Source organism: Bufo gargarizans, chromosome 11, assembly GCF_014858855.1.
Source record: "Bufo gargarizans isolate SCDJY-AF-19 chromosome 11, ASM1485885v1, whole genome shotgun sequence".
Lineage (NCBI taxonomy): Eukaryota > Metazoa > Chordata > Amphibia > Anura > Bufonidae > Bufo > Bufo gargarizans.
This window is the reverse complement of record NC_058090.1, coordinates 47217638-47230180: the sequence shown is the minus strand read 5'-3', so window position 1 is coordinate 47230180 and position 12543 is coordinate 47217638. Positions and strand designations below refer to the sequence as shown.

The 12543-nt window shown below is 43.9% G+C and overlaps 1 protein-coding gene across 1 annotated transcript in view; it reads right to left on the bottom strand.

Moving 5' to 3' along the window:
• The window catches only part of TTC6 (tetratricopeptide repeat domain 6), a 141258-nt gene that overhangs the window by 94428 nt on the left and 34287 nt on the right, over positions 1–12543 (bottom strand). Inside the window, exons 12-16 of the mRNA XM_044271261.1 lie at positions 10198–10327; positions 7073–7248; positions 5672–5808; positions 3850–4019; positions 2325–2445 (exon numbers count right to left, since the gene is read on the bottom strand). Coding sequence (XP_044127196.1) covers positions 2325–2445; positions 3850–4019; positions 5672–5808; positions 7073–7248; positions 10198–10327 — 734 coding nt within the window. The remainder of the gene's footprint in view (positions 1–2324; positions 2446–3849; positions 4020–5671; positions 5809–7072; positions 7249–10197; positions 10328–12543) is intronic.

The following is a 12543-nucleotide window of genomic DNA, read 5'->3' as shown; positions in this document are numbered from 1 at the left end:
ATGGGGCTCATCGGGTTTTGTTGTGGTTTCCATTTTTTTGACAGAAATCAAAAAGATGGAGGAGCGCAGCGTTTCTCACACTAGTGTGAACAGAGCATGGCAGGTGATGTAAATTTTCTATTTTGTTTGCTGGTAATATGTTGTAAATTGTTACCTAAATCTAACATTTATTTGATTTTGGTTCAAATCTTAGATTTGGCAATTTTGCTTTAAGTCACCTCAGCCTTTAATTGGCGGAGTGGTTATTTAATTTTGTGCCAAGAGGGACAGGGACACACTGAAACGGGAGCAGTGGGGGATCGGTAAGAGGAGTATCATTTATTTAAAGGGGATATCCCATGATTAATGTATAAAAATAAAAAAATCAGAAATCATATGGTACATGACAATATCTTTCTAACAAAGCTAAAACCAGCCCTGTACCTCACATGGGTCCAGAGATCTCCCCATTCATTGCTCTGCTAGATTCATATGAAGCCGGCAGTTCAGGGGGAGTGTCCCTTCTTCTGCTGCTCTCTACCTATCACAACTAAGGGGGAGTGTCCCTTCTGCTGCTCTCTACCTATCACAACTAAGGGTGAGTGTCCCTTCTTCTGCTGCTCTCTCCCTATCACAACTAAGGGGGAGTGTCCCTTCTGCTGCTCTCTCCCTATGACAACTAAGGGGGAGTGTCCCTTCTTCTGCTGCTCTCTCCCTATCACAACTAAGGGGGAGTGTCCCTTCTTCTGCTGCTCTCTCCCTATGACAACTAAGGGGGAGTATCCCTTCTTCTGCTGCTCTCTCCCTATCACAACTAAGGGGGAGTGTCCCTTCTTCTGCTGCTCTCTCCCTATCACAACTAAGGGGGAGTATCTCTTCTTCTGCTGCTCTCTCCCTATCACAACTAAGGGGGAGTGTCCCTTCTTCTGCTGCTCTCTCCCTATCACAACTAAGGGGGAGTGTCCCTTCTTCTGCTGCTCTCTCCCTATCACAACTAAGGGGGAGTGTCCCTTCTTCTGCTGCTCTCTCCCTATCACAACTAAGGGGGAGTGTCCCTTCTTCTGCTGCTCTCTCCCTATCACAACTAAGAGGGAGTGTCCTTTCTTCTGCTGCTCTCTCCCTATCACAACTAAGGGGGAGTATCTCTTCTTCTGCTGCTCTCTCCCTATCACAACTAAGGGGGAGTATCCCTTCTTCTGCTGCTCTCTCCCTATCACAACTAAGGGGGAGTATCCCTTCTTCTGCTGCTCTCTCCCTATCACAACTAAGGGGGAGTGTCCCTTCTTCTGCTGCTCTCTCCCTATCACAACTAAGGGGGAGTGTCCCTTCTTCTGCTGCTCTCTCCCTATCACAACTAAGGGGGAGTGTCCCTTCTTCTGCTGCTCTCTCCCTATCACAACTAAGGGGGAGTGTCCCTTCTTCTGCTGCTCTCTCCCTATCACAACTAAGGGGGAGTGTCCTTTCTCAGCGGATGCGTCATTTCTGCCGCAGCTCCCTCCCTGTAACTGTTATAGCTTCTAACAGTAGATATGGCTGGTGGCAGTTGAAGGATGGAACTGAGCAAGTGCGACCATCTCAGCCACATGAACAGAGAAATAAGGAAAAATACAAAACGCAGGTGGGGTTATAAAGACAAATTTTGTTGAATAAGGCCTTATGCACACCGCCGTTGTTTTAGTCCGCATCCGAGCTGCAGTTTTGGTCGGCTCGGACGCGGACCCATTGACTTCCATGGGGCCGCAAAAGATGCGGAGAGCACTCCGTGTGCTGTCTGCATCCATTGCTCCATTCCGTGGCCCCTCCAAAAAAATATAACATGTCCTATTCTTGTCCCCACTTTGCGGACAAGAATAGGGAGTTATATTAAAGGCTATCCGTGCCGTTCCACAAATTGCGCGATTTGCGGACCGCAAAACACACAACGGTCGTGTGCATGTAACCTAACTCAGTGACTATACTACATTTTTAATTATAGGCAATCAGAAAAATATTCATATCCAGGAGCTGGCTTGAACATTGTGCAATATTTTTGTGAGACAACCCCTTTAGTTATTTTACACCACTCTGAGCCTTTTAAAAACAAATAAAAAGTTAAATAATATGGTATTTTTTTAGATCTCAAGACAAATGTCTTTGACTCCACTAGAGCTACCACTATGTCCCTATGACAACACTTCATGTGCTTTAGGATTTCAGCTTTGTCAAGGGAATATTGTGTCGGTTTAAACTGCTATCCACATCAATGTTTAGATTCTAGTCATTCATGTTGGGAATATCAATGTGGAAGGTGAGCTTTGGTGAAGTTTTAACAGTAGGTCAGTTTTACGGTCACATTGGATACATACTTATCTAAGGCAAGGACGTGTTCAAAATCGAATGCAGCCTCAGCCCACAGGCCCAGGTCTGTGTAGAGTACGCCACGATGAAGAAAGGCATTGAGGTTCTCAAATCCATCATGAAGAAACACTATGGCATAGTGATAGGGATAGAATTACAAACCAATATTCTGTACATACCCAAAAACACATTTGTAGGACGCCAATCTTCTAAGGCTACATTCACGTGGCTGTATCCGTTTTGCAGTGTGCAAACCGTGGAGCCACAAACTACAGATACTGGGCGTGTGCATCCCGCACTTTCCACATGTCCTATTAAAGAAATGCCTATTCTTATCCATACAACGGACAAGAATAAGACAAGTTCTATAATTTGCGGAACAGCACTTGGATGGTATCCGTGTGCTTTTTGCATTTTTTGCAGCCCAATAGAAATGAATGGGCCCAAAAAATGCGGATCCAACGTGGACCGAAAAGACAGTCGTGTGAATGTAGCCTTAGATAATCAGATTCCATTTTATATGAAGAACAGTCTCTACACTATGTGCATCTTACCAATTTTACACCACCCTTACCATGCAAGGCCAGTCTCCATTCTAGCAGACTGAACCATGTATTATATGGTCATCCAATCATATCAGTAAGTACCATGTAATAATACACACGCAGCATGTGATGTGGTCCGCGGCCCCTACACCAGGTGCTATCATGTGCCCTTCAGCATCAATCAACTAATCCCTCAGGAAGTATCATTCTGAAAACTGTCCTATTGGGACAACTCCCACAAAGCTAAGAAAATAATGTCCCTTATAACATTCTGGGAGGGAAGGGATGCAAATGAGCTCTTAACAAGCTCTGCCTCTGATGCCACCAGATGTAAGGCAGCTATCCTATAAGTCAATTCGGCCCTTTAAACAAACTTGAGACATGACTTGGATATTAAATAAGCCAGCACCTCATCTGCAGACAGCTGTTTCTGGGTGATTGCCCCTCATCAGAGCAGAGAGTACTGGCTTAACTGAGTGAGAGGCCTAAGTCAGAATTTCAGTGGTACTGAAATTATAGTTGTATCTAAGTCATGTCTCAAGGCCTGTTTATAGAGCTGAATTGACTTATAGGATAGCTGCCTTACATCTGGAGGCATTAGAGGCAGAGATTGTTAATGGCTCATTTGCATCCCTTTCAGCCCAGATTTCAGGGGAGCATGTATGGCCTAAAGGTCTCCTCACGCCGAGGCGCTCTCCCCAAGGAGAGATAGTACCCCCCAAATTATAACAGTCCCAGACACAAAGCTGACGTAACGAAAAGAAGCCAATTTCATTTTGCTCGTCTTTCCCTCCTCTGAAGATGAATCTGTATTTTATTTCATGTAGTTGCTTTGCTTTTCTCCACCTGCTCGGCCACTCTTATGTTGTCGTCATCCTTATGCGGGGTGCAGGGGTAAATGTAACATAACTAAGTGTTCATGTCCTTCATTTTCTGTTGGTTAAATGCACTTAATATCGGTCAGAGCAATTCATAACAGTGACATTACCCGAGATGCTGAAGTCTTGCAGTGCGTGCTTTGGATAGCATTTACGCAATAGGCATCCCCGATAATAAAAAGCCATCCAGTTTCTCGGATCCAAGTGAATGCAAGATGAAAAATCCTCTGCCGCCTCGTCATGGCGGGCAAGTTTAGTGTAAGCTCTTCCACGGTACATTCTGCCAACATATGGATACAGCCAGGTTACTTAGTTACACTGACTCTTTATTATCAAGGGCATACATATCTTACAGTCAGGACCAGTTGGTTGCTATAGGGCCCTTGAAGGGAGCTGTCCCAATACTAGCGGATCCGATCCCCTTTGATACTGGATGGTGACATCCTATGCAGGTCTCCTGCCTCCAAAGGAACTGCATTATTAGCAAGGGGGGGGTCAGGAACTGGTCTAAAGCTCACCATATACATTACTGTATTGTCAACCAGGACAAACCGACAATCTAACGCGTAAGGGGCGTTCCAGAGCCCCCCCAACAGATGGTGTCAGGGGAGAGAAAATCAGGCAAATTTTATTTTTTTGCCCAATCCTTTTGTTCTTACACACACATGGAGCTAAACCAAAAATGTACGTGTATGAGGGAGCTTTTGACTATGTAGCTGTATTGGCACCTTTACCACTTCATTATCAGGCGATTTTCCGTTTTTTTGTGTTTTTATTGATACTATTTTGGAGTGTGGATGATATTCTGGTCATTTAAATTTAATTTTTTTGGGTGGGGGGGGGGGTTAGTGATAAAAAATAGCAAATTGGTCATATTAATTTACGTTACGTTACGGCATTCACCATACAAAATAAATAAATTTATTTTTAGAATATTCTAATATATATATTTTAATAGTACAGGAGTTTTGGGACACGGCAGTACTTTTTTTATTACTGTTTATTTTTATTTTCATTATGGGGAAAGCGGGTGATTTACATTTTTTAAATATTTTTTATAACAATTTTATTAAACTTTTTTGTTTTACTTTTTCAAAATATTTTCAAGTAGAATTAGGGGGCTTCAATATGCAATCTACAGATCGCTTCTCCTATACACGGCAATGATTTTTCATTACAGTGTATGGGAGTTTCGCTATATTCTTAAGGAGCCCTGCCACCTGCAGGCCTTGATAAGAACTACAGCTGTAATAGTCTTGGATTCTTCAGAGAGACCGAGGCTATTACAGAGAAGAAACAGATTCCTTGGAGAGAAGCACTCTTGGGGAAAGCTGCCTCAGATGCTGTGGTCATAATGGATTGCAGCATTTGAGGGATCACATGGGATTGGTGTTATTGACAATCGTAGTCATTGCCTGGAGGTGTCTGCTGTTTAAAACAGAACCCCAGCGGCTATGGTGCCCACTCCGATCTGGTGTGGGCACTATATTTAAAGACCATACCACCAACATTTGTAGTCGTACTGCGGTAGGGAAGTGGTTAAGAATAATGACAAGGAAATGGAGGGGGAAAACAAACACCAGGTCCATCTGTGTTGGGTGGTAAAACATAATGAGGTCCAGTTTGACCTTTGCCATGGGGCTCCCTCTGTTACTGCCTATTACCAGTAAGATAAATAGTTATCAGGCAACAATACAATAAGCAAAAGGTGAATGACATTGGAGATGCAAGTCGGCATAACATGACATGTAAACGTGATTAGACACCATAACTGATCCCTAATTGGATCAATGAAAATGTATAACAGTTATTATAAGTGTCTATAGGATATTAGAAACTAATAGGCTTAGAACACAAAGACAATACTACAGTATATACACTAAATAAATAATAAATAACAGCAGTGATGGTATTAAAACCACAGGATCAGACCTGGCCTCTATGTTGTCAAAGTCCTGTTTGATGACTGCAGTGAAATCCTGCACAGAGACATTCCAGTTGCCATTCTCGAAATAGTATATCCCGTGCTTCATGAGTGCATCAGTGCGGCTGGGGTTATGATAGAAGCACTAAGGGTAGAAGAAAAGCTCTGGTCAACGTATCAATAACAGAAATGGTACCACATACAGAGTGCAGACAAGAACATCTGTCAGCAGGATCAACCCTATTACACTAGGCACACTCTGGTAGGGTTGATCACTTCTTTAAATCCATAATTTTTGGGGGGGTTTAGTTTTTGGAAGATTCTGTGTTTTACTGTATATGCTAATAAGGTCTTTCAGTTGTACCGAGGGGTGGGCCTAGCCCCTCAGAGCACCACTTCATGTCTGCCTTCCCTTCTCGGCCACTCCACCCTCCCGTTAAATGACAGGCCCAGGCATATCCATGGTCTTCCTGCATGGGCCTGCAATCCCACGCATGCGCTTGTGAATGTCCAATAGTTGTATGAGCTGCTTGGATCTCAACATCATATATCTAAGCCGACATAGATATACTACGCATGCACTGATTGAACTTTCACTGGCGCATGTGCGGGAATACAGGGTCAGGTAGGAAGACAATGACGATGTCTGGCTCTGTCACTTAATGGGAGGAAGGTGATGGTGAAGCGGTGCGTCTAGGGGTTAGGCTCACCACTCCATGCACTTAACACCTCATTAGCATATGAAATAAAACAAAGATTTCTCAAAACCGGGCCAATGATTTGAGGTGTAACTGTCGGTTCACAGAGTCTTTTTTGCAAAACTCTGAGAGTTGCTAAAGAGAATTAGGGCACCTGTACATAGTCAGGGACTGGGATAGTGACAAGAGGCGGCTGGGAGCCTCTGCATGTTACACACAGGTGTCTTCAGCGCTCAGTCAAATGCTGAAGACAACTCTTCTTAGCAGCACTCAGATTTGTTAGATGACTCTTTACATATTACAAAAATGTTTAACATCCCTGTCTCTGCACTATACTGAAAATTATACGAAATGACCATTACACTTTAAACAAGAGAGGAGTCATTTCACTCAGCAGGATTGACCCTACTACCCTACTAAGCAATATGCCTGGTTTAATAGGATTGATCCTGCTGACAGATGCTCTTCAAAATATAATGACAAAAAAGAAATGGACACGTGTTGTACGGTATGGAACAAATGGATATCATTTCCCCGTCTTCACTGTCAACAACCCAAAAGAGTCCTATAAACATTGCTAAAAGGCTGTGAATGTCTTGTCCCCTTGTTGGTGGATGCTTCCAATTACAGCACCCAAGCTTTGCAGATAAAGCAACGTTTCCATTACTATAGCTAGGTTTTGCCTTCTTGTAAACATATTGCTATTCATACCTGTGCATAGTCATCCATTGCTATTATGAGCTCATCCTGAGCCTCATACATGTGTGCTCGTCGGTAATATATGTCATCATCAGTAGCTCTACATTTAAGAGCTTGCGTGTAATTCATGATGGACATGGTGTAGTCTTTCTTCTGCTTGTAGATCTCAGCTTTGGACAAGTAGGCATCTGTGGAGATTAGAAAAGGTAAGTTATTCATAACATCCATATAGTTCTTAAATCTGACATAGTGCTGCAAAGTGTAGACAGTAAACTCTTGCTAGAGTTGCACTAACTGCCAGTTGGGCCACAAGCTCTGCAGAGATCCTGCAAACTGGACTACTGGGCAATTTTTGCCACCTAAAAGGATCCAGTTAATGCAAGATCTCTTCTGCTTCCATGGAAAACCATTTGAAAGGAAAGCTGATCATATTGTCATGGATGAGGTAAAGGAGTAAACAGTACACCACACCAACAACCAGGGGGGAAGGGAAAAGCCACTAGGCCTTAGGGAAGGGAAAGGGTTACCTACCACCTAAAGAACCCTACTCCTGGTCCTGACTCCTAACCATATGGGCACCCCTTGAAGATAGAAATGCCCATACACAGGAACCTGGAAGCCCTGGAGACCCTGAGGAGCCCTAAAGATATTGGCAGGGCTGAGACAACCCGTTCCTTCCAAGATGAAGGAACAAGTGTCTCCACGAGGCCTAGTAACGACAACCAAGGGGAAAAGACAAAATACAAACAAGCGAGACACTTAGCTTCTGTTGTAGAAGGATGAGCAGGAACTCAGGGAGAACCACACTCCAGCTCTTTCCAAAACCAAATGAAGCAATCTACCACATAGTGAGAAGGGTGGGGTCAGACTATAAAGGGTAGAAGTGATGACCACTGAGCAACAGCTGAGACAAGGGAAGTGGTCATTAACCCTATCAATACTGAATCAAGAGAAATCAAGGAGGCTGTTAAGATTCCTCCACGCTCAGCCAGTCTCCTTGATCTCCTGACATTAGTCACCTGAGGGACTGTGACACATATACTGCACCAAATAAGGACCATCATGATCAGTGATGATCATTCACATTAAGTCCATGGGTCAGAAGAGTTCTCGCTCATGTTTTATGGTTGTTAGTGGCTAGTGGTACAATCATAGCACTTACTTTACTACTGTTCAAGAAATGAGCCAGTACAGAAATGTAAAGGGTTAATACTTCCCATGATACAGGCAATTTTCCAGCCCCTTTCCTAACAAACTTTTTGTTGCATACTCCATGATCTGGCAACACAAAATTCTAATTAAAAGAAGAAGAATACGCCTGTGGGCCTTACAAACAGATGAAATATTAGTACATATTGTCAGGGTCAAACTGGCCATAGACCCCTACAAGGAAATCTCCCAGTGGGCCGATGCCCAGGGGAGCCACCCAAGCCTTCCTCATGGCTCCCAGATGGATACCTAATGATCTAATGCCCTCAGTAGTAATTACTTCCAGGAGCACCAGGTACTTGGTGGCCCCCAGATGCTCTCCTGAATACTGGGGCAGAAGATTTTTTTGCTGCATTGTAAAATTTGGTTCTGCTGGGGTGGCGTTTTTTAAAACACTAAAGTATTGCTGGCCTTTCCTACTTCTTTTGTCCCTGCCTACTTGTGTTGGCCTGTCTTTTGTCAATTTGGACCCGCCTACAACATGTGGCCTCTTTTAGTTTTTTTTCCAGGGCCACTTTAGGCTCCCAGTCCACCCCTTGCCTTTATATTAGGTCTTTACATGCCAATCGATGAATCCTAGCATGTCCTGGATGTTTATTCCTTCTCCACAGGCAGTACTGTCCTAGCTCCTATGACTTCCCAGATCTGCCCTCAGGTCTCCATCAGTCTAGAACCTATATTACATTATATGAACAAATACTTTTACTACAACTGCATGGTGTCCCGATCCTATGTTATTCCTACTATATAACTGATATATGTGTATAAATTTATGAATAAGAGTGAAACTGGGTGTTTCCAGTTGGCGTGTGTCCTTCTTCAGTCTGACAATGGCAGCACTGATTGGACAGCGACAGACTTCTAGTAGTTGGCACAACATAGAGTCATGCATGCTCAAAATGTGCCATTTCAGACATGTCAGGAGAGGTAACAGGATCTCTACAGCTCAATTGCCCTGACACGTTCTTTTAAAGGGGTTGTCTTACCTCAGACATTGGTGGCATATTTCTAGGATATACCACCAATATCAGGTAGGTGCAGGCCCCACCTCTGACACCCGCATATAATTCGCAGCTGCCTTCCATATTCATTGGCGGTCCCGTTCTGGAGATAAGAGCGGTCCCAGAGGTGTGACCTGCACCTATCTGCCACTGGTGGTATATCCTAGTGAAAAGACACCATTGTCCGAGGTGAAACAATCCCTTTAACGTAGAATAAAGTCATGGGTGTATATATAAAGGTATTTAGTCGTCCTTTCCAATATAGTTCCTTGTAATGTAGTTGGTTAGTGGTACATAGTGATACCTGGCATTACTGCAGTATGATGTAACTGTACCTGCACACTGACCTTTAGGTGGGGAGGGGTGGGGGGGGGGCAGAGACTAGAAGACTTCTAGCTATGTAACAAAAAGCTCAGCTCCATTGAAGACATCATCAGGATAAGATGTCTTGCTACCATCACCTCTCTTTGTATCGTATGGGCGTCGGCCAGGTGCCATGCTGGGCACTGGTGGTTGTGGAGCTCGCCCATTTGTTCACAGCTTTGGGTGACTTACTTACTTCACTCTGTAAGTTATATTTGTATGTATCTTTTTTCATGGTTAAGTCTATTTATCCTATCTACTGATGTTGATTCCAATTTCTGGCATAAATTGTTAATTAATGCATCCTACAGCAGATAAGGCACAACTTTGGAGTAAAGTGCGCCAGAAAAATAGGCATATGTTGATAAATGTGCCCCAGAGCACCTAAAGTAACTGAGCAAATAAAATATTCCCCATCGCACAAGAGCACAAACCCCCAGCTTAGAAATAGCCAGTGTTCAATAGTCTGGGGCACAGCCATGCGCTCTGCAGTCCTCTCTAACCTCACAGTATTAAAGGCTGACCCGTGGAGTTAGGGCTGTTAGCAAGTCTCCTATTTCTTACCTGCGTGAGTTTTATTATATTTAGTAATAAAGTTCAGGTCATCCAAAGCTTCGCTTGTCTTGCCTTGCAGAAGGTAAATTAAATGTCGGTGCCAATATGCATCCAGCAGTTGTGGTTCATGTTTTATAACCTGTGGGGAAGAGCAAGAAGTAAACAGACAGCACAAGTCCCACTTAAAGGAACAGCAAACCTAGAAAATAAGGCTTTTCTGCCAGATCCTAAATCTTGCAAAGGTGACAACATCCTGCTGATCCCTTCCAATTTTAACAGGGAGCGGATGGGCTTTCCTAAGGAGGTGAGAATGCCTCATCTCATATGGCACAAAATGCAGCGGGGCAAGGCTCCTGCTACAGTCAGTTGCCATACAACAAGAGGCAAGGTCTACTATGAGGCCTATTAACAGGAGGGGAGCGTTGAATGCTCTTCTGGGAGTATACTGCTTCTTAAGTCATTTGTCTGAGTTATTTCGAAAAGTGCCCAGAGACCATAAATGTGATAAAATAACAGAAAAAAAGAAAGTACAGTATACTCACTAATTGTTCCGTCATTTCTGTCCTTCCCACTGGGCTATGTGTACACGGCTGCAGCGATGACATGCCTTATACTCCATATCAACACTGCTGCCAGTGCTTCAGTGGTATATGGCACAAGACTACTAGTGTCTGGCTGCAGCAGTTATGGGGTATAGTCACAAATAGTATATTGCCGGCACCACCTGTTACAACATGGAGCCATTCACAGAGGCTCTGAGACAAGTAATTCCACAAGCTGATTCCCTGGCAGTGTGATAAGTGAATAATCCAAAGACAGAAATGTTCACTTGACCCCAACAGAAGATTCTGAGGGCTCATCCTCCATAAGATATTAACTAAGGATGAGCAAATCGATTCTACTGGTTTGGAATTTGTGAAGAATTTCCCAAAAACGTTGGATTCTACCAAACCTGATTTTTTTATGATTCATTTCTAAATCTATGTCTAAAATTAGTTGGCATCAGAAAGAATTACCTTTTCTTTCCTTTTTGTCAGAAAAGCTATGCAAATAAGCTTTCCTGACAAAAAAGATCATGTAAAGTATGGCTTTCTGATGCCAACTGATGTTAGACATATATACTAGGCTCTCTCTCAGTGCTTTTTCATGATACGATTTTCTCCTGGTGGTAGCCTCAAACTGTTCAATCAGTGCATTTTCATAATAAGATTTTTTTATCTATTGCTGTACTTGAATCTGAAAATAATGCTTCTCTGGAAAAGAGACACGCAAGCTAGCATCCTTTCCAAAAGGAAAGATCCAGTCTTATACCAGGAATCCAGCTCTTTCTGGGTAACTACCCTTTAACAAAGCTGAGAAAAGAAACTTTGCTTGGCTGCCTGTGAGGTCCTGGTTGGTTTACTATTTATTTTTATAGAGGGAGCCTAGTATGCATGAAAAGTACCGTAAGCCAGTCAAACTTCCTCTGGGTTTCGGGGAAAATATATGGAAATTAGCACATCTGCTGGCATCAGATAGGCTTAAGAAAGCTAAAACCCAGAAGGACATTGCCTGGCCTACAATACTCCACACATAGGCGCTCTCCGCAATGAGAAAGATTACATCTCCAGACAACGCATATATGTTGCCAAGAAACATACAAGTCTCTCTGTCTTCTCTCAGCAAACCTGGAACAAACCAAAATCGCAAAAGGTTCGCTCATCTCTAATAAGGACCCTAATGACTGGCTCAGCTGAAAGAGATATTGTAACGGGGCGCCGAAGGTGCACTCGGTCTCCCATCAGCCGCAGACCTGCTGCTTAGCTTCGGGAGCGAGGATCTGTGTTTGGCCTCGTTCCCAGGGCGGCTTTGCTAGCTGGGAGGCTCCCTGCTCCTAGGTCTGCCTTGAGCGCCGAGCTGATCACTCGGTGCTCGACTTTTCTGTCTGCCGGTCATGTGACACCTCTTCTGCCTCCTCCCTGTACCTTGACGCTACCTCTCGGTATTTGACCTCGGCTTGTTTACGGATTTGTCTTTGCCTCTTCCCTTGTTCTGACGTGACCTCCTGAACTGACTTTGGCTAGTTGACCCGCCTCGCCTTCCGTTTTTGTTCTACCTCTTGTCCGCTTATTGTAACTTCTCAGTGGCTGTCCTCTTCCCTGCTGTATCTTTCTCTCTGCTTGCACTTAGTAGGTTAGGGACTGTCGCCCAGTTGCGCTCCGTCACCTGGGGCGGGTGGTGCAAGTAGGCAGGGACAGGGGACCGGGTGGCAGCTCAGGGGGTGCACCTCCGCTCTATATTGATTCCCGTGACTCTACCCGTGACAGAAATTGTCTTCTTTTGAAACATTTATGTAAAAGCCAAGGCCCCTCTTAG